The following is a 24974-nucleotide window of genomic DNA, read 5'->3' as shown; positions in this document are numbered from 1 at the left end:
CAAAAGGGGCTTTGGAACCAAGATGGAGTTGGAGTTAGGCAGCTAAACCAACACCATCTAATTCTTAGGTAGCAATGAATGTGTAATGAGATGTGGGTGTGTGTGTGTGTGTGGGTTAGTAAGAGAGAGAGAGAGAGAGAGAGAGTAAGGGGGAAGCACTCAGGGTAAACCTAGAGATTCTACTCACCGTCTAGAGACACAACAATAGCCTTTTACCACACAGAAACTCGGGGTACGACTTGGAAATAATACGCCGGGTTACTGGTCTTTGAACTGGTAAAATGCAGTATATTGGCTCTATACGGTGGCTACTAACACGGATGCAAGCTCAGCGGCATGCAATTGAACACAAATCAGCTTCACATTAACACAATCAAATTAAGCAGCAAGCATAATGATTGAGGTATCTTCATACAGCATAAATATGGACGCGGCGGTCCGATGCGCTTCCCAATACGCACAATTACAGCTTCTGATCAGTCAAGCTTATTTAACACACCTATTCTAGTCTCTGCCCAGAACCAAAGCCTCATACTTGGGAATCACTCTCGAGTGATTGGTGTGTGGTTGAGTCCGTCTTATTGATCCGATGGGGTTTTCCAAAGCGGGTCTGCGGGACCGTTATCTCTCCGTGCACGGAACAACGGCCAGCTGGCTTTCCTCGTAGGCAGCAAAAGATGTCAGCCAGGAGTCGACCTGGTCGAAGAAACGTATCCTTACGTTGTCTTCTTGGAGGGGAGGAGTGTCCTTAGCTGTATTCTCTTCCAGTCCACTTCTGCAGGTCTGCTACACACGGCAGTGCGTGTAAGGAGTTAGAATGCCGGATGCACAAACAGCTAATCTAATCCTTCTGGATCCAACAGTGTTATGGCTAACACTAAAAAGTCTGGTCTCGTCCCGCGAGTTGAAGACTGCGCCTCAGCTAAACAAAAGAACAGTTTGAACGTTTCAGGTACCACCTTGTTTAGCAACGGGGTCGTAATAAGGGGCGATGAGGAAAAGTATCTCTGGAATTTATACTCTTGGTGACGTCATGGGGACATCCCGGGGCTCGCCCGAGTCTCGTCCAGTGAGAGACCAGAGGTTGGGTTTCAGCCAGTTCGCACCTAGGTGTGAACTTCAGGGCCTGTTGGAATTTTGGTGCTGCTTTCCTTTGTTTAAGGTCCCAGCCCAGTGAGGCAACGTCTGGGCAGAGTTTCTACTTTTTCTAACTATAATAGACAAACACATCAAACACAGGCACACAGGCATGTGTGCGAAACGTGGTGACACGAACAGTCCAGTCTGGCTTGTAGCTTCCGGATGTATTTATACATGAAGTGTGCGACAATAGCAGTGATGATTCAACCACTAAGGAGGATGTGGTGGTGAGTCCAGTCGGTTTGAGACTGAGCTGCACCAATTTAGTCCCTTCAGCCAGAAGCTGCTGTTGAAGGGCGTCGTTGATTGTCGTTGAAGTTCCTAGGGTCTACGAAAATAGGAAACTGCACTGCCAAGACTATATGCCAGATGTACCTGTGAGGGTTGCACCACAGTGGTAATAGCTGATTTTAAGATTTGTTCAACAAGGTCTAGGGAGACCAGATAGGATGGAATCCTTCCACCACTCAGACTGTTGACTGAGGAGCTTACTTCCTGCATCCTTCCTAGTGAGGTCCTGCATCAAATCTCTAACTACCCATAGGTTATGTCTTCCTGGACAACTTTTGACAGAGTCTCTAAGGCATGCAAGGTGTTGTTGAGGAGAGCGGAGTGGAGGTTCACCGCGACTATGGTACCCTGCAGGGTTTTACCAAAGATTATTACCAGGGGGAGGGGAATAGGGTTAGGAGCTAGTGCATGCCGGCGGAGTGCGTTGGGGCATGCGACTCTCCCTTGTGGTCCTACTGGGGTGCGTCCTCCTCCTATTGGAGTGGAGCCAGCTCCCCCCTTTCGGGTGTAGAGCCTGCCCCTCCTTCTGGGAGTAAGAATGGCTTGTAGAATTTGACCAGGATCTGGACCAGAAGGTAGGTTGAACGCCTGTTCAACTCAAGAAGGGGCGTGCCGCAGACTGTCAAGTGGAGTTCCCAGAAATGGGGCAACGGCTGAAAGAATGCCTGTGTGCCAGGCATCTTCTGTCCTTTGAGAGTCACGAGGCGGATGGGGACACCTGCTGTTTGCGCGGGGATCGTCACATCAAGCTCGCTGGCAACTTGACACGCCTGGGGAATGGTCTGCCCTGATGTTATATGTTCTGGTTCAGCGGTCAGGGGGTAGTTTATAGCGTCAGCTTGGGACCACAGGACCTTGTTGACTGTGTCCAGCTGGGCGCCGAACCTGACAAGAGGGTCCGCCCCTAAGAAGAACAGGGGACGGAGCTGAGGAACCACGCTCACAGAGTGTTTGACCTGTTTTCTCCCAATCTGGATAGAGAGGGCGCATACTCCAATCGCCTTACAGAGAGTCTGTGGTGACTCTCTCGAAAGGAGGCGGTGGCTTCGCTGTGCGAAGGCTGGCGGAGGGTTCTGTCAGCACAGGTCGTTGTACAGGTCCTGACTGATGGCGGATTTCTCGGACCAGGGCGCTAGGAGCACATCCGGGGTCGTGAGACCATTGAGGTGTACACCTCCGACCACACGGGGGCTGTACAGTGCTGCGTTAGTGTTCTTCAACGAGCACAAGAAAGACCTGTGATTGTGAAACAGGTTCAGGCTACCAGCCTGCGGCGGACGTGGGCTCACGGGCGGCCTAGAAGACTCAGAGCCAGGATCAGGCTCCGAAAGAGGCATGAGCATCGGCAAGCCTTTGGTGATGAGCGACTTGTTCTGAGTGTAGCTGGTGATGCTAACGTTGCAGGACTCGACTTGGAGTGGTTTGCCGAGGGAACACATCGCTCTGGCGACCTTCGCAAAGGTGTTGGAACACATCAAGCTGATCTCGGAACCGGAATCGAGCAAGGTGAGGGTGCTTACACACCTTTCTATTTCCACGGAGGTGTATATGCATCGGGCGTTGCCCTTGCGGACAAGGTCGCCCAAGAAGGTTAAGAAAGGTGGATGAGGGACGTCTGGAGTGGTTGCATCGGGGAGAGCTCTGGGCTCTCTTGGTTCCCTACCCCAACCTATAAGGTAGACCTTGGCGTTGGGAGGGAAGGAGGCTGGGTCAGTGTACGGTGAGTATTCCTCCCGTAGGGCCCGACAGAGGGTCGAGTAGCGGTCTCGAGTCCTGGGCGAGAGTGTCTCCATGAATGCATGGATGCTCCTGGCCGTGGTTTTCCAGACCAACCTGAGTTTCTCGCGCGCCGAGGTGTGCGGCAGTTCAACAAGGCAGTGTTCGACCTCTCGGAGGTAGTCGTCCACATTCGACTCCCGATTAGTTGGGTCGAATCGCTCTATGTCCTTCGCTAGGGACTCGATCAGGCGGACGCGCGGTTCTGGTTCTCGGGATGGCCGTTGGCCGTCCGAGTCATCCGAAGCTCCCGAGTCGCTCAGGTCGCCATAGCGATGAGGACTAACTCTTCCCCTTCTTGGTGGGGAGGGAGTTCGGTCACGACGTGGGCGTGAACGGTGCGACGCGTAAGGCTCACTGGTTGTCGGGGACTCAAAGTCCCTTCGGCCACTCGGTAGTCGCATGTACTCCTCCTCCTCCCTCCGCGGGGGGGATGGAGTTTGATCACGACGCAGTCGCAAACTGCGTGACACGTAGGGCTCACTAGTGGACAAGGGCTCGAAACCACTTTGTCCACTCAGGAGTTGAGTGCGTTCCTCCCCCCTTCGCGGTGGGGAAGGAGTCCAGTCAAGGCACGGAACGGCGCGGCGGAGGCTGGGCCGGGGTACGTCCCAGGAGGGTGTGGCGCTTAGCTCCACCTGGGGGCTTGCCAGTGGGGGCGCTCTATAGTTATCCAACGTGATGAACTCAGAGACTGCACTTTCAGGAGCTCCCAGGCTCTTGGGCATGGTCTCCGAATTGGCGGGGGTGGCCTGGTTGCTTGGTTGGCCACTTTCAAGCCGTTGGGTCAGAACCGTTTCTCATTTTTGAGTGGCCTGAAGTTCTTGACGCAGCCGGCTGGTCTCAGCCGGGTCGTCTGGGTTTCCTCTGACCGGGTTTGGACCAGGTGGGTCGAAGAGAGAACCCGTTGGGGAACCAGAGGTGCCAACAGGTGTTTCCTGACCAGGGGCATCGGCAAATGTACTTACTTGACCGACCTGAGGTTCTTCGCTTCTGGTCTCTGCTGGCTGTCGGGCAGCCTGGAGCTGCTTGACCAGATCCTCACTGTGCCTCCTCATCCGAGAGTTATCTGATTCCACGTTTTCTAATCGTTGACGCAGGTGATGTTTAGTCAGCTGCTCGGAATCATAGTTTTGCCTTAGGTGGGCAAACATCTCTTCACATGCTACAGCCCGTAGCTGCATTTTAGGCTGGTAAAGGAGGTTTATCCGCCCAAGCACTTCCTGTTTGGTGAGCGGGGGTGACCTCGCTGTTGGATGGTTAATATAACCTATGAGCTTCTTTAACCCATCCTCACACTCGCTAAGTGTATAGCTCTTGAGGTTGTTCCTTTCCTCAAGGGTGAGGGAAATAAGACCGGCGACCGCATCCAGCCATTCTGGATCGTCTACCTCCCAGGGAGCTGCAGCTCCAGACGCGGAGGGGTCTTGGCTACTCATTGTTATCTTCCTGATAAACACGTTTAGTAGCCCACTCCCTTGTTATGACAAGGAGTGTCGCTGTGATACCAAACAAACGCACAGGGGAGAGGCTTTAGACCTGTGGTTTATAAGCTGAAGTGTTAAAGCTAATTACTCTTTTGCTATCTATCCTATTAGGATGTTAATGAGGTGACCTCAGTAGCTCTGGTGAGTAACAGCTATGTTAGAGTATGTCCAACTCAAGCTCAAACAGTCTGACAAATCGCTATTTGTCATTAATTACTAACCACTAGTACACACTGAAGCAATCCACAAACCACAACTGACTATATGCTTGGCAAGTCACACGAAAATGTTAATTTCCAAAAATCAAAATTTCTGAAAAATTAAAATTTCAAAATTCTGGATTATTATGCATAAATATTGTAATAATGCTGGTATTAGAAGGCCTCACACGGGGCACCATTTGTTGGGCTTTGATAGGGGCAGGTTTGGTTATTAGCAATTAATAATTAATAATTGTGAAATTATTAATATTCATAAAATTATTGACGGGAGTGAATATTAACAGGGCACCACCCTGGAATCAGGGACCAATAACCGAACCTTCAATACAGTCTCAAAATGGCTGTTCACCCCCAAATGACAGTGTTTAAGTACCACTGTACATTTATGAGTGAACAGTGAAGGGTGAATTCGTACACAGGCCCTCACAACCAGCCCTTATTGCAACACATATGCACAAGGAATCACAGACAACTTCTCTTTAAAAGTATAACAGAGTTTATTTAACTTTAGCAATATCAATCAATAATCAATAACACTGCAGTTAATCAACAACTATTATACAACTATAACTATAGGTCTAACTAGCAAGCATAAAGACACAAACAGCATATGGCACGTATGGATGCGTGTGTGTGTGTGTGTGTGTGTGTGTGTGTGTGTGTGTGTGAGAGAGAGAGAGATATGAGAGAGAGAGAGAGAGAGAGAGGGCAAGATGGCGGACGTGACCACGTGAGTGGGACGTCTCACGAGAGTTCAAGATGGCGGCTGTGACCGCGCAGTTTGAACAAAAGGGGCTTTGGAACCAAGATGGAGTTGGAGTTAGGCAGCTAAACCAACACCATCTAATTCTTAGGTAGCAATGAATGTGTAATGAGATGTGTGTGTGCGTGTGTGTGTGTGTGGGTTAGTAAGAGAGAGAGAGAGAGAGAGTAAGGGGGAAGCACTCAGGGTAAACCTAGAGATTCTACTCGCCGTCTAGAGACACAACAATAGCCTTTTACCACACAGAAACTCGGGATACGACTTGGAAATAGTACGCCGGGTTACTGGTCTTTGAACTGGTAAAATGCAGTATATTGGCTCTATACGGTGGCTACTAACACGGATGCAAGCTCAGCGGCATGCAATTGAACACAAATCAGCTTTACATTAACACAATCAAATTAAGCAGCAAGCATAATGATTGAGGTATCTTCATACAGCATAAATATGGACGCGGCGGTCCGATGCGCTTCCCAATACGCACAATTACAGCTTCTGATCAGTCAAGCTTATTTAACACACCTATTCTAGTCTCTGCCCAGAACCAAAGCCTCTTACTTGGGAATCACTCTCGAGTGATTGGTGTGTGGTTGAGTCCGTCTTATCGATCCGATGGGGTTTTCCAAAGCGGGTCTGCGGGACCGTTATCTCTCCGTGCACAGAACAACGGCCAGCTGGCTTTCCTCATAGGCAGCGAAAGATGTCAGCCAGGAGTCGACCTGGTCGAAGAAACGTATCCTTACGTTGTCTTCTTGGAGGGGAGGAGTGTCCTTAGCTGTATTCTCTTCCAGTCCACTTCTGCAGGTCTGCTACACACGGCAGTGCGTGTAAGGAGTTAGAATGCCGGATGCACAAACAGCTAATCTAATCCTTCTGGATCCAACAGTGTTATGGCTAACACTAAAAAGTCTGGTCTCGTCCCGCGAGTTGAAGACTGCGCCTCAGCTAAACAAAAGAACAGTTCGAACGTTTCAGGTACCACCTTGTTTAGCCTCGTTTAGTCTCGTCCAATGAGAGACCAGAGGTTGGGTTTCAGCCAGTTCGTACCTAGGTGTGAACTTCAGGGCCTGTTGGAATTTTGGCGCTGCTTTCCTTTGTGTAAGGTCCCAGCCCAGCGGGTGGGCTGGAGTTCAGGTTTCTGATTCCCTTGCTAGGCCGGTGTTTTAGGCTTTCAATCTTACATGTAGGCCTTTCCTTTGTTTGACCACATGGCCTGGCCCAACAGTACCATCTGAGTGGGCAAAGCCTTACCTATACTAAATTGTTTATAGGGTCAATATAAGTAAATTAATATATGATAGCCTTTCCACAGGAGCAGCTTTTCATATTTATTGGACATTTTGTTATTTTCCCCTATTAGCGCTGTAGATTTTGTTGTTGTTGCTATTCTTGTTTTCTTTCCCCCCAATATAAATCATTTCTAAATAAATTATGTAATTGAAAATATACAGTATATTTAATAGAAGCCGACTCCACTTTTGAAATAATTAACACAAACACGACACTTTTTGAACGTTTTGTTTATGTCCAGGTTTCCCAGATTCCATCTCTGTAGCATCTCTGTAGCACGTGAGTTGCGTGTTCAGCGAGTGAGTCTAGTGGCTGGTGACTGGTGACTGACGCTACAGTGGCTACACTCAGGTCCTCAACTATAGAATATACAGCGTCGGGACCTGAGCTCTGCTCCCAAAATTTCTTCAGCGATCAAGCAGTCAAGAAGAAGAAGATGAAGAAAATGAAGAAGTCGTCTCACCGGGCCGGAGGAGCTGTCCGCTTGTGTACCGCCTGCTGGACCGGCTACATCCTGCCGTCGGACCTCCACCCCCGCTGCGAGGCTTGCCTTGGCGCCGTTCACGCCGGGTTAGCGTTGACTCTGCAGGCCTCCTGCCAATTCTGTGCTCAACTGCCTGTGGAGGAACTGCAGCGGCGGGCGGACGCCTTCACAGCGCTCCAGGTGGAGGGAAGCGGCGACGGTAGCTGGGCTGACCGCGGCGCCGTCTCTCCGGACGACGAGCTGGACAAGATCCTCTGTGGCAACAACTTCCCGAATATTCCGGAGGAAATCATCGATGGCGGGCACGAGTCAGCCGGCTCGGCTCCCTCCATCTCGGGCTCTTCTCCTGTCTCCCCGTCGGGAGACCTGGAGCCTGATTTTGAGGGCGGGGCCCCGCAATTGCGGCTTTCCCCTTCTCCACTGCAGCAAGGAGCTCCGCTGCTGCGGTCCTCTCCTTCTCCGCTCCAATCTGCCAGCCACATGCCGGCCGCCAAAGGACTTCTCCTGGACTTGCCAGACATCATTAAGCAGGCGGCGGATTTGAGGGGCATAGCGATGCCGGCAGAGCAACCTGCACCTCCTCACGGCCTAAGAGGCCGTGAGCAGTCCAGGAGCCGCCGGTCAAATGCCCCCCGCTTTGGCTCTCCTTTATGCGTTTCCTCCAGTTCCCCTGATTTCTCGCCTCTTAGCGCGCGTTCAGGAGGAGAACCTAGCAGTTATTCTGGTGGCACCAGAATGCACAAGCACACCTTGGTTCCCGACCATGGTGCAGCTGCTGGTGGGGAAACCGTGGCAGCTCCCATGGTGCAAAGACGTACTGTCACAGCTGGACGGTGCGATCCTCCGCCTCCCGGTAAAAGGCCAACAACTGTGGGCCTGGCCGCTGAACCGGAGCGCTTGGAAAGGTTAGGTCTGCCCCCTGCGGTGGTGCGCACTATCCAAGGTGCGAGAGCCCCTTCTACTACAGCGTGTTACACGGGTAGATGGTCTGCTTTTCAGCGCTGGTGTGTGGAGAGAGGCTCAGATCCCACGTCGTGTCCTCTGCCTCTCGTGTTAACCTACCTTCAGACATTGGTAGATAATGATTTGGCTTCATCTACAATCAAAGTGTATGCTGCAGCCATTTCATCCTGCCACGAGGGCTATGGAAAGATGAGTTTTCACGCATCCCTTGGTGAAGCGCTTTTTAAAGGGAGTCAGACGACAGAAACCTGTCGTACGCTCTCTAGCTCCGCAGTGGGATTTACCTCTGGTGTTGCGCACTCTGGGGGGTCCCCCTTTTGAGCCGATAGCCCAAATCTCTCTCAAGATGCTATCCCTGAAAACAGCGCTCCTCCTAGCCCTGACGTCGGCTAAGAGAGTGAGTGACTTATGTGCGCTGTCGGTCTCGCCGTCCTGCCTTTCTATTAGAGAGGACGGGAGTGCAGCGACTTTACAGCCAAATCCCTCATTCACACCTAAAGTCCTAACAAACTCCTTTTGGTCGAGAATTATTTCCCTCGAGGGGTTCTTCCCCCCGCCTCACAGAAATGAGGCAGTGGAAGCGTCTCACCGACTCTGCCCAGTGTGCGCTTTGTCTCAGTATGTTTTGCGCACAGCAAACATCCGACAGACACAGCAGCTGTTTGTTCATTACAGAGGGCAGTCACAAGGCTCGGCTCTGTCAAAACAGCGTCTGTCGCACTGGCTGTGTGATGCCATCACACAAGTGTGGTACACTCAAAATGTGTAATCACTTTTGTGTTGTTTACATATTATTATTATTATTGTTATTATTTTAAGTATTGTTGAGTACTTTATTTTTGCTGGTTGTAACAAGCAAAACCATTTCAGTATTGAGGTTGAGACTCAAAGTAATTCATTTCACATTTGTTGCAAGACAAGCTTTAGTTTATTAGGAAAGAGAAGAGCGGAACCAATGAGCCGAGGTGATGTCGCGCCCCGGTTTGCTAAGGTGAGGATGTCCGGCCCCCCTCCTCAGAGGAAAATTGGGAAGAGAAATGCGTGGTTCGTGTCTTCATTCCTTTGAACATTTCATCTGTGTTTTTCAGGTCAGTACACTGTGAAAATCACAAAGAGAACTACCTCCTAAAGCTAAACTTTATGTAGCACGAGTGTGATGAGTTTAACGGATTTGAGTGTTCAGCGTTGAGTTTAAAAGAAGCGTGAGAGTGTAGAGCTGCGTACGGCGGCATTGTTAGAAAATGGCGATTGTCACGTTGTGAGCGGAGCACATCATTAACATCAGTGTGTACATTGTATAGCGACATTTTCAATGCTGGGGCTCTGAACACCTGACAGATATTTTGAATAGGGTTATTTCTGTTGATAGGATGCTAATAAGATTTGTGAACAAGTTCATTGCAGAAATGTACTTAGTTAAAGTTTAAGGGGTGAATCCTCAATTTTGTGAGTTTGAATCGAACTGATACTGTATTTTGAGTTAAGTAACATTCCCTATGTGACGTGTTGAATGTTTTGGAATGAGAACAGTCTTTTAAATTACTACTAAAAGTAGCTTAGAGTGAAAGTATGTTGATTTATGTTGCTCAGTGAATTAATAGTACATGTGAGGTGTAACGTGATGTAATTGCACTATGTGATAGTAGCCATGGGACCAGCATAGATGCTGAAAAGATGCACTTGAACAAATAGTAATGTTCATTTGGTTAAAAGAGTGTGGTGGAACTGACAATGAGTTAAGAAGGAAGAAAAAAAAAGAAAACATATTAATGTACCTTATTGAAAAGTAAGGACAGTGAATCAAACAATGGACATTGAAACAAAGAGACACTATTGCACTAGGGAAAGTTTTGAATATTTATTTCATGTTTTCACAATTTTGTAATAAAGAGAGGAAAATTGGGAAGAGAAATGCGTGGTTCGTGTCTTCATTCCTTTGAACATTTCATCTGTGTTTTTCAGGGAGCTGAACGGCATTGAACCCAAATCATTTATTACTGTGGTACTAGTCTTGGTACCCGTAACACAAGCCTACAGTGCGGCGGGAGCCGAGCCGCCGCAGGGCGTCCGGGCGCACTCCACGAGAGCCTTGTCATCATCTACGGCCCTCAGAGGGATGGCGGTGGCAGACATCTGCACAGCGACATCTTGGGCTTCTCTGTGCCTTTTCATCCATTTCTATCTGCACGATGTGTCTGAGTCCTCCCTGACTCATTCAGTCTTAAACGTGCTAGACCGCAGATGACGTGTTGTCAGATCTGGCGTTTTTACGCACATGCCAAACAGTGCGCCCCCAATCTAATCATCACGGATTAGTGGGCTGCATGAGGGATCATTACGATACGTAATCAACGTCTCACATTCTGCAACGGCAGTGTTGTGTGGAGCGAGTGTTCTATCACTCGCCTTTTTTCCACACAAGGTTGACATGAGGTCAACCATGGCACAACCGGTGTTTTCCTGCCTTATTACGCTTCGCATTATAGGGTTGTGAACTGGTGTATGTTATCTGCTTGAGGTCCTTGGTGTCTCAGTGGGCATTGACTACATCAGCTTCGCCCTTAACCCAATAGCGACAGCTCTTAGAGGGCGAAGCCTATACGAAATAGACCGTTAGTTATGTTACCATAACTCCAGATTCTATGAGTATAGGCGTAGCCCTCTAAGACTTAGGCCCCCTGCTCCACCGACATTGGCCGAAGAAATTACTGGCTTTTGGGAGCAGAGCTCAGGTCCCGACGCTGTATATTCTATAGTTGAGGACCTGAGTGTAGCCACTGTAGCGTAAAGTAAGTAAGTAAGTAAGTAAAAGTTTGTTTAGTATAGCACCTTTCACAGAGCAAGGTCACAAAGTGCTTCACAAGAGTAAAATTCTTAAAAAATAAAAATAAGACCATAAATACAGTAAAAAGAAACGAACAATAAAACTTAACACACAAAATACAAACACTAGACAGCACGAGGCGAGACAATGGCCAGTTTGAATAAATTAGTCTTTATCTGCTTTTTAAAGGCATCAACAGAGACCTCAGATCGTATGTCTATAGGAAGAGCGTTCCACAGTGTCGGAGCCACCACTTCAAAGGCACGATCACCTTTTGTTTTCAGTCGGGCGCGAGGGACAGCCAGTAAGCCCTGGTCAGAGGACCTAAGTGACCTACTGGTAATATAAGGATGGAGCAGGTCAGAAATGTACACCGGCGCCGTTTGTAGACGGTCCAGAGACGACTTGCTGAGGCAGGTGAAAAGGGAATTGCAGTAGTCCAGCCGGGATGATATAAAAGCGTGAATGATCATCTCTAGCTCGGGTTGTGATACAACCGACCTGAGTTTGGCAATGTTTCTTAAATGGAAGAAGCATGTACGGGTCAATGATTTTATATGCTGATCAAAGTACATAGACTGATCAAAAATAACACCGAGATTTCTAAGCTTAGACTGTACAGCTGAAGAAAGGGACCCAATACACTGAGCAACCTTGGAAGATATGCTATCTGAAGCAATGATAAGGACCTCAGTCTTATCAGCGTTCAGCTGTAAAAAGTTGGTCGCCATCCAGTCCTTAATGGCAGTCAGACAATCGTGCAAAACAGTCAGTTTGTCAGTCTCATCAGGCTTAAAAGAGACATGCAGCTGGATATAATCAGCGTAACAGTGATATGAGATACCTTTAAATTTGCTGATAATATGACCTAAGGGAAGCATATACAAAGCAAATAATATAGGACCCAAGACAGAACCCTGAGTGGCGGGAAAGAAAATGTAACCCTCTAACCCTAGTCTTAACACATTTTGAATGCAGCTGTTCATATACACATTAACACAAATAAAACTCTTGTTGACTGAGACGTGCCAATTTAGTAGACACTATGTAGTATAGTATATCTAGACATGTCTGTTGAACATGTTTCTACATGTAATACTAACAGTCAGTAGTCCAGACACACCCCAGGGAGAGGATATAATGAAAGAAAGATGATTTCCAGGGAAGGCACTTTCCCGGGTTTGAACGACAGCAGTCCATACTTTAAGAGGGGATAACCACTAATAAGCTGCCAGTCTGCAAGGTCTATCATATCAAAACATAATCTAGGGATGTATAGGAATTAAAAAATCACAACTAGAATTTGCCCACCCAGATGGTACCGGTACGTTAAATTTTGGGTCCGAGCCCATGGACTATCAGTTGTTCTCAAGGAGAGACTCGGGATTGAATATACGCTGGCCTGCTAGTCATGGCCAAATGACAGACATGATGTGATGCGCACATCAGGCGCATTAGAGATCCATTTAGATCATACATCGACCAACTTCTATTTTGCTTATGTATGGGAAACACTGCATCTCGCAGCCAAAGACGCCCTCTGCTCCCGGCTGCGTCATGGGAAAAACATCAATGCTGCCTCAAATGCGTACATTTTTTTTAACACGTTAAACATTTCAAATGAATGGCAAAAACACATACATTTTCCCAGCCCTAATAAATATAGAAATATAGAAATGTATAAACGTTAGTGTGTTGTGCCATGGCTTAAAAAGCTTGGGCCTAAATGTTTGTGTGTTGTGAAAGTACAGGTCTGTAGGAGTGTTTTGACATACAGTAGAACTCTTGAAGTAGCAATGAAAGGTCACCTGTGTAGTCTTTAATCTGCGTAGCCTATGTAGTCCAAAAATTACAAATCTCTGTTTAAATGTAGAGGGGAACTTTAAACAAAATGATTACAACAACTCTTATCATAGAAAAACATTGTACAGATTGTATACTAGAAATAGAAATAGAAATTACGCTTTTATTCTAAAAAAAATCTCATTCTTATTCAGGCTGGTGGAACACCAACAATGGCGCTTCGGAGCTTTCTTCTAAACTGTAGGTAGTTGCCTGTGTGGAGGTATTAAGTGACCGTATCGACAAGTATTTTGGAATGCGGTTTTCACCCCAATGGCGTCCCATAGTCATGTACCCTCTCTTAACGTATTTGGTCATGGCATTTGAGACGATAGGCTGCTTAGTTGCTAAGGAATGTCCTAAATCACACCCCATAAGGATCAGGACTGAGAACCACTGCTCTAGTGTCAAGCGTTTAGGAGTTCTGCCTCACTTCGTCTTCACGCATCTTTGCAGTCAGTTTTCCTCATTTGTGCACCATGGCCAAGCGGTTTGGATTTTCAAAACTCGGTGTAATCTAGGAAAACCAGATATGCTGTGTGGCATATTTTCTTGAGATTGTATCAACTACACGGGGGAAATAGCAAAAAATAGGTTACTGTCATGTACTAGTGTCCATGTGCAATGGATTCGTCTCAAACCAAGGAATTAAAAAAATGGATTATAAGCCATACGGTTCAGGAGTTAGTGTCCAAAATGTGAAGTTGCTTTTCATAGAGCCACCATCTGGCTGGCTCATCTCATGCAGCTCAGCTGAATAGGACATGAATCTAATTATAATTCCACTCCATGCATTCATATACCGCATGTATCTCCTCTGATGTTTATCAAACAACACAGACTCTGCTAAGCCCTAAGACTTGGCTACAAGTGCACATCTGCAGACCGCAGAGAGGCAATGACTGAAGAGCCAGACCCACTTTAGCAGTTTTTATAAACATGGCAGTGAGATTTTGTTTTTTTTAATTGTCACTATTGCTTTTCAAAGTATTGCCTCGTTAATTAGACAGTTGTGGGTAAAATGTGGGATGTCTTGGTTATGTCGGAACAGCACTCGCTTGTTAACATAACCTTACAGTGTGTATCCACAATCCACTAACAGTTATTCATCCACAGACACTGATATAAAAAGTACAAGACGATTTATTCACAATCCCATAGGCTAATCCACAAGGAAGTACTTACTATCCAATACAGGCGTAAAAAAATAAATAACTAAAGCAAAAAATAACGTTAAGGTTAAGACACAAAATTACCATTATAGTCTAAAAGTAAACAAGGATGAATAGAACACGGACCAGTGAGTTTCTAAAAGAAAGTAACTATTACTACAGTACCTACATGAACAATAAATTGTGATTAAATTATTAAATTCTTTTCATTATGTTTCATTACATGGAACTAGGCTATACTACACTAAACAAAGAGGTAAAGGCTGGTAGGCTGTGCATTAATGCAAATTGTCCATACAATTATTTTTTAATGTGAAAGCAAGATAATATTTGTTGTAGCCTAATGTAGCCAATTGTAATGAATTGTAGTGAATTGGAACTTTTCTTTCTTTTTCTTTTTTTTTTGCGGGGGGGTACCCACAACTGGGTACAGATCATTTGAAGGCAGAAAAAGAAGAAGAACCCTAACAAAAACTATATGGTTTCAGCAACTGTGGTGCTTGGACCCCTAATGATAACAGGAATCCCTAGAAACATAATATTACCACTGCTGACACTGTGGTAACCTAGATATGTAATCCAACAACCTGTATCATATCCATCATATCAGACAGAGAGTGGACCACAATGACCTGCCCATATCCGATTTTAAGAAAAGGCCAATGTCAGTTCAATATATCAGCAAACCGATATATTGTTGTAACTCTAAGGTAAGTACAAAATATCTAACATATAGCCTTTTCCGAATTAATTAAGATGTACAAACGTGCCATAACAACCATCTCCCCCTAATTCCCCACACCACTCACCTGGCCAAGTACCTCAGGAAGGCCCATTATCTGTCCAGTGAGCACACCCACGTTAATCAGGATGGAATTGAACTGGGTTATAGAGCCTCGGATATGCCTTGGAGAAATCTCTCCCAGGTACATGGGTAAGGCACTGAGAGAAATACCTTTGGACAGCGACAGAAAAAACATTACTTTTAAAGGATAAGGCCGGTGTTTTTTAATGCATTTCTTACCGTTAACAAAAATGTTATTTTCAAATCCTATGAAAATAACAAAATCAGCAATGATTTTGTTTTGCCAACAAGTCTCGTCCATGTAGCCGGTGCCCAATGAAGCCTCATGTCCCAGCAGCCATAGAACTCCATTGTATTATAAACACGTCAAAGAGCCATGCCGTTGCTCTGGGTAACATATTTCATCATCGTGATGCACCGGGCCGGTCGACTTTTTCCTCAAACAACTTAATAAGCCAACCGTAAACACGTTTTCAGTCTTTGGTAATAACTATAATAGCCTGACTTTTCATGGTAACAGTTAGCGATTTTTAAAATGTAAACTATGTCTTTGTGAGCTGTATTTCAAGGTTTTTAGCTTACAATTGGAGCCAGTGCTTCCGGGTTGTCGGCTAAAAAGAGAATGTGGGAAGTCGGAAAGTAATGGGAGTAGAGCAAACGCATTGTTGATTTTGTTATTTTCATAGGATTTGTTGACTATAAGAAATGCATTAAAAAACACCAGTGTTATCGTTTAACACTTTGCGGTCCAGATCTGATCTTGTCTTGGCTGTCTTACCAGGGGAAAATCAGATTCAGTCTGGTGTCTCCTTGTTTAAACGACCATGAGAAGATCAGATCTGAGCAACTAAGTATCATCACCTTCATGAAAAGAGTTTCTGATTGGAAGGTCACTGGTTTGACTGCAACAACCGGCTGGGATAAATCTGGATGGTTGAACAAACTTTCTCTCCTCTGTCTACCAAGTACCGCTATGGTGCCCTTGAGCAAGACACCCAACTGTTAAATGTGAGTGTGTGCACATGTGGAACCCCTCCCTCCCCCTGTGACTAATCCCCCAGATCATTGCTATAAACACAAATGTGTTCTTAGTCAATTAAAAAATAGTTTGCAGCATATCTGAAGAAATTCTCACCAATGTTTATCCCTAATATGAAACGGCCAATGATGAGCATCTCAAAAGAGTGAGCCCTCTCCCCCGAGGCTTGCAACACAGCAGCCACCAGTGAAAAGCAGTTGTTGACGAGCAAGGTGCCTCTCCTACAGTGACAGAAGAAGAGGATAGGGAAGGGGAGAGAGATGATATTGCATCATATTGGAGTGAGATTAGACAAGGAAGCAGATTGATGATAGCTTCAGAAAACATTTGCCTTACAGAGTGATTTAATTTTTTATTGAGTCTTATAGTCCTGTTTTCCTGAAAGCATGTGAAACAATATGCCAATGTTGTGAGACAATGCAGTTTCACTTGTTTCAAGAACATTACTAAAATACAATTGGCAATATCTTGACATACAGCACATCACTCCCCTGGTATCAAGATTATATCATTTGATTCAAGAAAATTCTTGAAACAAGTTGTGAAATTATCTCACCCTATCTCACTTATTTAAGGAAAGTAAGACTAAATACTCAAATGAATAAGATGGACAAAGTTTGGTATGACCCGGTTTGGGTATAATTGCAGGTCTAATCATCCTATTTGGAAAGACAAATTAGTCATTAGTAATGATTACAATTTTTTACTAGCCCCATGTCAATCACAGAGGAACTGTGCTTATTTTAAGATGATGATACTCATTTCAGAGGAATTCTTGAAACAAGATTATTATTGAAACAAGTAAAATTGTTTCCTGTCATTGGCAGCTTGTTTCAGTTGTTTTAAGAAAACAGATTTAACACCCACAGGAAGCTATGTTTAGTGGTTTTATGGAAGTTACGACGTTAAATCCCTTGTTGTGGTGGAGATTTCTGCAATGTAACTTACCTTCCAAGTGCTTTGACAAGAAATTTGACAACAATTGCTCCAAGCAGTCCCCCGATAGCCATTATGGAGACGTTTATGGACCACAGTAAATTGACTGTTTGAGTTCCAACAGGCGTCCCATACCTCTCAATCCATGTCTTGTTGATAAAGTTCTTTACATACTGCAGAAAAACAGACAGGAATCAGGCTTATCGTGCTTAAAAAGGAGAAGTATTCAAAGTGCAAATATAACATGAAAAAAGTAGGTGGATAGACAATCCAGTTTTTAGTTTTTTTTAATCTTTGGCATGTATAAAGGTGAAATTGCACACTGAGGTTACCCTCTCATTGTATGTCCAGAGCTTTTGTGTGTGTGTGTGTGTGTGTGTGTGTGTGTGTGGATATGTCCACCGAGCAACACCAGGGGTGCATTCCATTTGGCCAAAATGCATCTTATCCTCCGTCCTCGCAGCCTCGACTGCTTAAAATAATATAAATCCTTACCAAACCTCATTAACAGCATTTAATACTTTGCTTTACTTACAGCTAGATCTATGGTCATTTAGGAGTATAAAAACAATATTAAAGCTGCAAGCAGCGATGATCGGGCCCTCGCACTTCGCGCACGTCGGGGTGTGCCGCAGCCGCCGCATCGTTACTGGACACTGACCGATCGGCTCAGAATTTTCAGTATAGAACGTGTCATTTCCTGTGTTGCCAGTAGGTGGCGCTATGACCATAAGTAAATATTGGCCTGTAGATGTGTTCACGCCGGGACTGGCATCAAACATGTGAAGTTTGGGGCAGATTTGACCACATACAGCCGAGCTACAAACCACTTCCTGTTTTGCCAGTAGGTGGCGCTATGACTATAACTGAATATTGCCATGTCGATGTCTTGAGACCATGACACTTATCAAACATGTGAAGTTTGGGGCAGATGTAACCATGTACAGTGGAGTTACAAACCACTTCCTGTGTTGGCAGTAGGTGGCGCTATGACTATAACTGAATATTGCCATGTCGATGTCTTGAGACCATGACACTTATCAAACATGTGAAGTTTGGGGCAGATGTAACCATGTACAGTGGAGTTACAAACCACTTCCTGTGTTGGCAGTAGGTGGCGCTATGACTATAACTGAATATTGGCATGTCGATGTCTTCAGGCCGGGACTCTCATCAAACATGTGAAATTTGGGGCAGATTTGACCATGTACAGTGGAGTTACAAACCACTTCCTGTTTTGCCAGTAGGTGGCGCTATAACTATAACTGAATATTGCCATGTCGATGTCTTGAGGCCATGACACTTATCAAACATGTGAAGTTTGGGGCAGATTTGACCATGTACAGTCGAGTTACAAAGCACTTCCTGTGTTGCCAGTAGGTGGCGCTATGACAGTGATTGAAAATCGGCATGTAGAAATGTTGAGGCCGGGACACTTATCAAACATGTGAAGTTTGGGGCAGATGTGAGCATGTACGGTGGAGTTACAGGCACTTCCTGTTTCATGGCGAAACATGGAAATTCGACGCCAGGCCACGCCCACACCGTTGGAGGAAAACTCAAGCTTTTAATAACTTTTGATCGTCAAGGTCTGTTATGTACACTGAGCAAGTTTGAGATGGATCCGATGAACCGTCTAGGATTGATTGATTGATTTTATTTGGATCTCTTTTAGCCTATTGGCTAATCTTCCAAGAGTCCACATTAAAAACATTTAAGCATACAATAATTCATATTATACAACACATAATTATTGACACACATATATCATATACATACATGCATGACACATATAACCTACATACATTGACACTTATCCCGTATGGACCTACATATATACACATATTAATCTACATGTGTTCACTCTACAAACCTACTGACAGTGCAATACAATCGTATGATGATAACTACATTTAAATCTTGAAATCTTGCAATCAACAATCCAACCGCCGTACTGTTCTTGAGTGAGTTATTGTAATGAATTCCATAATTTAACAGTTCTGAAAATAAAAGTCCGTCTTCCCATTTCAGTTTTTATTTTTGGTAGTACATAATGATTTTTATCTCTTATTCTTATGTTAACTTGATGTTTATCACGTACTAATAGCAGTTTGTCCTTAATACTAACTGGCTTTTTAAACTTTTGAATTTTTGAAATTAGTACTATAGAATGTTGTCTCACATGCTCTACTACTGTGGGCCATCCCATTGTAATATGTAGTTCACTCACTCCTTTTTCAAACCCACACCTTAAGACCATTCTTGCTGCCTTGTTAAGTGTGATCTGCAGTCTCCTCATGTCTCTCTGAGCTGCATTGCCCCACACTGCACAGCAATAATTAATATGACTATAGATTAGACTATGAGATATTACCTTTAGAATGTCTTTAGATAAAAACTTTGCAATTCGTCCAACCATTCCTGCCATTTTCATCACTCTTTTAGAAAGATCTGTAATATGAGCCGTCCATGAGAGATTGTTTTGTATTTTAACTCCCAATAATTTGACTCCTGTAACCTCTTTAATTTGAACACTGCCATATGTTAAATACCATGGCTTTAATTTCTTCCTCTTTCTTGTAGTACATATAATCATATTTTTCGTTTTATTTACATTTAATGCCAATTTATTGTTTTCCACCCATTTGATGACACATTTAAAATCATTTGATAAATATTCATGCAACTGAGTTTGTGAATCTGCCACTGCAGTGATGGTTGTATCATCCGCAAACATATGTGCATTTGAGTTGGCTAACACTAAGGGAAGATCATTTGTGTATATAATAAATAACAATGGTCCGAGGCAACTCCCTTGTGGGATGCCACAGGTAATCATACGTGGAGAAGAAAAGGAGCCATTAACATAAATAGATTGCTTTCTACCGTTTAAATAAGATTTCATCCAATTAATAGCATTCTTACTGAAGCCATAATGAATTAATTTTTTAAGTAGAATTGTGTGATCTATCAAATCGAACGCTGCAGTGAAATCAAGAAGAAGTAACGACACAAGTTTACCTTGATCCAGGGCACTTAGCCACTCATCCGTCATATGTAACAGAGCGGTTTCAGTAGAATGATTTTTACGATATGCATGTTGAGCATGGGTTAGAAGGTTATTAGTTTCCATATATTTCCAAATGTGATCACTTACTACTCTTTCCAAAATTTTGCTTAAGGAGGAGAGTAAGCTAATTGGGCGACTGTTGGGTGCAGTAAAAGCTATTTTAGCATCCTTAGGAATGGGGCAGATTTTTGCATGTTTCCATTCTGTGGGAAACTTTCCTTGTTGCAAAGAAAGATCAAATAGATACTTTACAGGTCTAGCAATATATGGGGCTGCAGATTTCAACAATTTGTTGTCAATAAGATCGTACCCTGGGGATTTATTATCAGGAAGTGAAATCAAGATTTTCTCAATGTCATCTAATGATATATCTGGTAATACAAAACTGCAATTTTTCCCCTTCATAATCTTTTTGTCTACTTCACCTACCAGTAATTCATTTGAGGCATTGTTATTCATATTGGACCTGAGATCATTTATCTTTGATTCAAAATAGTCAGCAAAGTAATTGGCAATGTCTACTGGTTTTGTTCTAATCTTTCCATCAACCTCCACACTAACAGGACTTGTACTATTTGACCTACCAAGCAAACCATTCACTGTATGCCATATCTGTTTTGAATTGTTTCTGCATCCCTCAAAAGCTGTTTTATAATATAGGGTCTTTTTCTGACGATTCAATTTTACAACAAAATTTCTGCATTTTCTATATAGCATAATATCTGAATCTAATCTTGACCTAGATGCTACAGTTTTTGCCTCATCCCTCTGAAATATTGCTTCTCTTAGTTGTTGGTCAATCCAGGGGGATGATTTGGCTTTAATTGTACTTTTCCTTATAGGAGCATGGTACTCAACAACATCAGTAAACAATTTCGTAAAACAATCAACAGCACAATCCAAATCATCCTCAAGATACACAAGGTCCCATGGAACAGCGGCCAAATCTGTCTGGTAGTCTTCTAAGTTAAAATTTTTAAAACTCCGTCTTATAGTCACTCTAGGAGGTCTTTTTGGCACTTTGGTGTATTTAGTAATGCACACAATATTATGATCTGTCCACGATAACGGGACAGATTTAACATTTGAGCATTTATTCGGAGCATTACAGAATATCAGATCAATAATACTTTCAGTTCTGTGCCCAAATTTGTTTCTTGAGGACCTTGTGATATCCTGTACCATTTGAAATAAATTACGACTCTCTATATATTGAGTAAACTTAGTCTTGTTCCCATCAGAGTGACTACTTTTCCAGTCAATATTATAGTCCCCAAGCATAAATAATTCCTTCCTTTCATCCAGAGCAAGATCAATACTTTAACATATTTTATCCAGGTATAATGTGTTTGATTTTGGGGGCCTATAAACACATCCAATTAACGTTGGTTGTTGGAAAGGGAGGTGAATTTGAATCCACAGGATCTCTAGTCCATTCACACATAGATCATCCCGCACTTTGAACAGCAGATGCTCTTGAATATATAGGGCAACACCTCCTCCTCTTCTGTTCCTGTCCTTCCTTATAATATTGTATCCTTTCAAATCAATTTGTCCATTTGTTATGGTTTGGTCAAGATGAGTCTCAGTAATAGCAAGCACATGCAGATTATTCTTCTGGACAACATTTAGTATCTCATCCACCTTATTTACCAAACTGTTCACATTCACATGAGCGATATGTAAACCTTTCTTTGACAAGTGTAAATTAATAGAGTCAGTATGACTAGGTCGCGTTTTCATTCTAAAAGATAAAACAGACAGACAAGGCAGTCAAAACTTTAAAACAGCCACGGAGTGATCTCTGAATCTCTGTACAACTGCCCATCAATATATAATTTGTCCACAACTAAGGAAACTTTATGGTTTTTAATCCTATGTTCCCTAAAGATGGGAGTAAGTTTTCGCCGCCTCTCATTAATCTCCATTGGGAATTGATCATTCATCCAAAAGTTTGTACCCTTAAGGGCCTTGCCTCGGGTCTTCACTAGCTCCTTTTGTTTGAAATGCTCGAACCGAGCGATGATGGGGCGAGTTTTATTCCTCTCCTTCTTACCCAGCCTATGGACCCTCGAGAAGGAGATGTCTTGTACTGATGCCTGGGATAATTTCAGTTGTTGGCACATGAAATCCCGTATGGTTTGCTCTGAGTCGTCATTATCTCTCTCAGGAATCCCCGAAAAAATCAGATTATCCCGCATCGATCTACTCTGCACGTCAAGCAACGTTTCCTTAAGCTGTTTGTTTTCTTTCATGACATTCCCCATTGTTCTCTGAATAGTAGCCACAGTACCTTTCAATGAGTCATTCTCCTTCCTCAGATCATCGATTTGAGCTTGGCTGAATTCCAAACTTATCCTCAGGTCGCGGAGATCTTTCTGCAGCTCGACCAGTATATCCAACTTGCCAAGTCTCTCATTTATTGATTGCATCAGGGATATCTCCACTTCCATGGTTTGTTCCCCCGCACTTTCGGAAGATGTCGACCGATTTCGGGACTTTTTGGGTCGGGGAGCTCCATGACTATTCGAAGACGGCTTCATTTTCCTCGCGGCTTGATATCGTCTATCAATGAAACTTTCCAGAGCCTCAATTGACTCTGATGAATACGATGCATCCAGTTTAGTAAATATCTAATCAGAGTTTTGATTTATTGGCCAAGCGAGAAGTTAATAACTAATATCCAGAGCAAGACACCACTACAACGGCGAAACCGTTGCGTGTTGGCTGCAGCAAGCATGGGGAGCACAAAGCAAGAGGAGGAGGAGTAACGGAGTTCGTTAAAGTATGACCCCTGTAAATGGGCAAAAACGCACAATCAATTCAAAATGGCTGACTTCCTGTTGGGTTTAGGTCATGGCACCTATTGATGTTTTTTGTAGGTCTGGACATGATACATGTGCCTACCAAATTTCGTACATGTAGGTGAAACGTAGAGCGATGAGTATTTTTTTGAATTTTGTAGGGGGCGCTATTGAGCCATTTTGCCACACCCATGCGCGAGACCCATAAAATACGTAAATTTTCAGCACTTCTGACGCATGTGCAAAGTTTCGCAACTTTTCGAGCAGCTTTAGGCCCTCAAAAATGCAATTTATTTGGCCAGAGAAAAATAATAATAATTCCTTGCATTTCAATAGGTCCTCGCACCGGTCGGTGCTCGGGCCCTAATAATAATAATTCCTTGAAATACAATAGGGCTTCGCACCGGTCGGTGCTCGGGCCCTAATAATAATAATTCCTTGCATTTCAATAGGGCTTCGCACCGGTCGGTGCTCGGGCCCTAAAAACTTTGTTCATTGCTGGTTAGATGTCACATAGCCTACATGATCACTGCCTAACCCAAGTCACAAAAGCATAAAAGTTCGACAATAACGCACAGACACACATCAGCTTAAGATGCTTTGCTTCCATGAGGTAGACAAGGCTCATTAGGGCATGACATCGATGAATTACACATTAATCTTAACTTTGTGTGTGTTTCTATGTGGATAAAACTAGACAGCTGTCATCCGTGGAGGGGAAGGGGATACTGGGCAAGGAGCGTCAAACGCCACGCTTCAAACATCACGTACGAGGACATTCCAGTTGACAGGACACGTTTCACTCGCTTCCTCTCCTCTCCTCAAGGAGGAGACACGAAGTGAGGACAAATCATTATCAAATGGAATGCACCCCAGAACAGTAGACAGGGGCAGCAAGTGACAGATTGCAGTGAAATCAATGGCTGATAAGGTGGCAGTTAAAATAGGTAGCTTAGTAGAGAGACTGTCCTATAACTGGAAGGTCTCTGTCAATTCCAGCACCAGCCATGTTTCTTGTCAGAGTGTCCTGGAGCAAGACACTGACCCCCTACCTGCTCACTCATTCTGACTCACTCTGGTAAGACCATTAGTTTGGCCAAATGCCTAAAATGTGAGCTGTAAATAAATGGGTTTTGAGGCCATGTCCACACTAAGCCGGGTAAATTTGAAAATTGAGTTTTCGTGTCGTTTGCGTCCACACTAACGTTTCCATGCCGTTTTCTAAAAGTTTCCCGTCCACACTAATATGCAAAAAATATAGGAAAATGGTGAAATCTACCCTACTGGGCATGCGCAAGCCTCCGACCCATGACGTTTATGTCGTTACCACCGTGGTTACCACTGTTTACGGAAGTGTTGTCATGGCTGCAGTAGCAGAGCCTTAAGCGCCAACAAGATGTCCAAATCACGACAAAAGACGGACAAAAGTGAGCCAGACTTCTTTGTCTGGACAGACGACGAAGTTGAGTTGCTTTTGAAAGTAACAAATGACTACAAGACCGCCAAGGCCACAGAGAATATAGACTGAGAGTCTTTTGGGAGTGTGACAACCACCTGAGATCACATGACAATCCCACGTCAGCATTTTGGATAAGCCCTGTTTTCCCCGTCCACACTACAACATGAAGCTTAGCTGGCATTTTCAGATTTATCCACTTTGGAGAGCGTTTTCAGAAAGCTCCGTTTTCGGTGGTCGAAAACGCCGTCTTAGTGTGGATGGAAGTCCAAAACGGAGAAATAAAGATGCGTTTTCAAATTTACCTGGCTTAGTGTGGACAAGGCATGAGCCTGAACATTACTTCAGTTGAATCCTCGTTGTTGGATGGTTTCAAAACATTTTCTACCTGGCCCATTTAACTTTCTGAGTAATACATTTTCAATATTGCTACTAATGAGGGAGAATCAGTAGCAGAACCAAAATACACGGCTAGTTACCTCCGCCAAGGAGGTTAGTTTTTTTGGAGCGGATCTGGATCCGACTCACGAACAAGCAATGATAGCACGAACCTTGGCGGAGGTCTGCGCTCTCCAAGTGCCCTTCTAGTTAGCTAATAGCAGAGGTGGGAC

General features: G+C 44.3%; 1 protein-coding gene across 1 annotated transcript in view; it reads right to left on the bottom strand.

Annotated features, from left to right (window-relative positions):
- LOC139929879 (solute carrier family 2, facilitated glucose transporter member 9-like) overlaps nucleotides 1–24974 on the bottom strand; it is a 55552-nt gene that overhangs the window by 28737 nt on the left and 1841 nt on the right. Inside the window, exons 3-5 of the mRNA XM_078285632.1 lie at nucleotides 17046–17206; nucleotides 16194–16318; nucleotides 15063–15208 (exon numbers count right to left, since the gene is read on the bottom strand). Of these exons, the coding sequence (XP_078141758.1) occupies nucleotides 15063–15208; nucleotides 16194–16318; nucleotides 17046–17206 (432 nt within the window). The remainder of the gene's footprint in view (nucleotides 1–15062; nucleotides 15209–16193; nucleotides 16319–17045; nucleotides 17207–24974) is intronic.

This window comes from Centroberyx gerrardi, chromosome 9 (assembly GCF_048128805.1).
Source record: "Centroberyx gerrardi isolate f3 chromosome 9, fCenGer3.hap1.cur.20231027, whole genome shotgun sequence".
Taxonomy (NCBI): domain Eukaryota; kingdom Metazoa; phylum Chordata; class Actinopteri; order Beryciformes; family Berycidae; genus Centroberyx; species Centroberyx gerrardi.
Note: the sequence above shows the minus strand (reverse complement) of the source record. Positions and strands in the feature narration are given on the sequence as shown.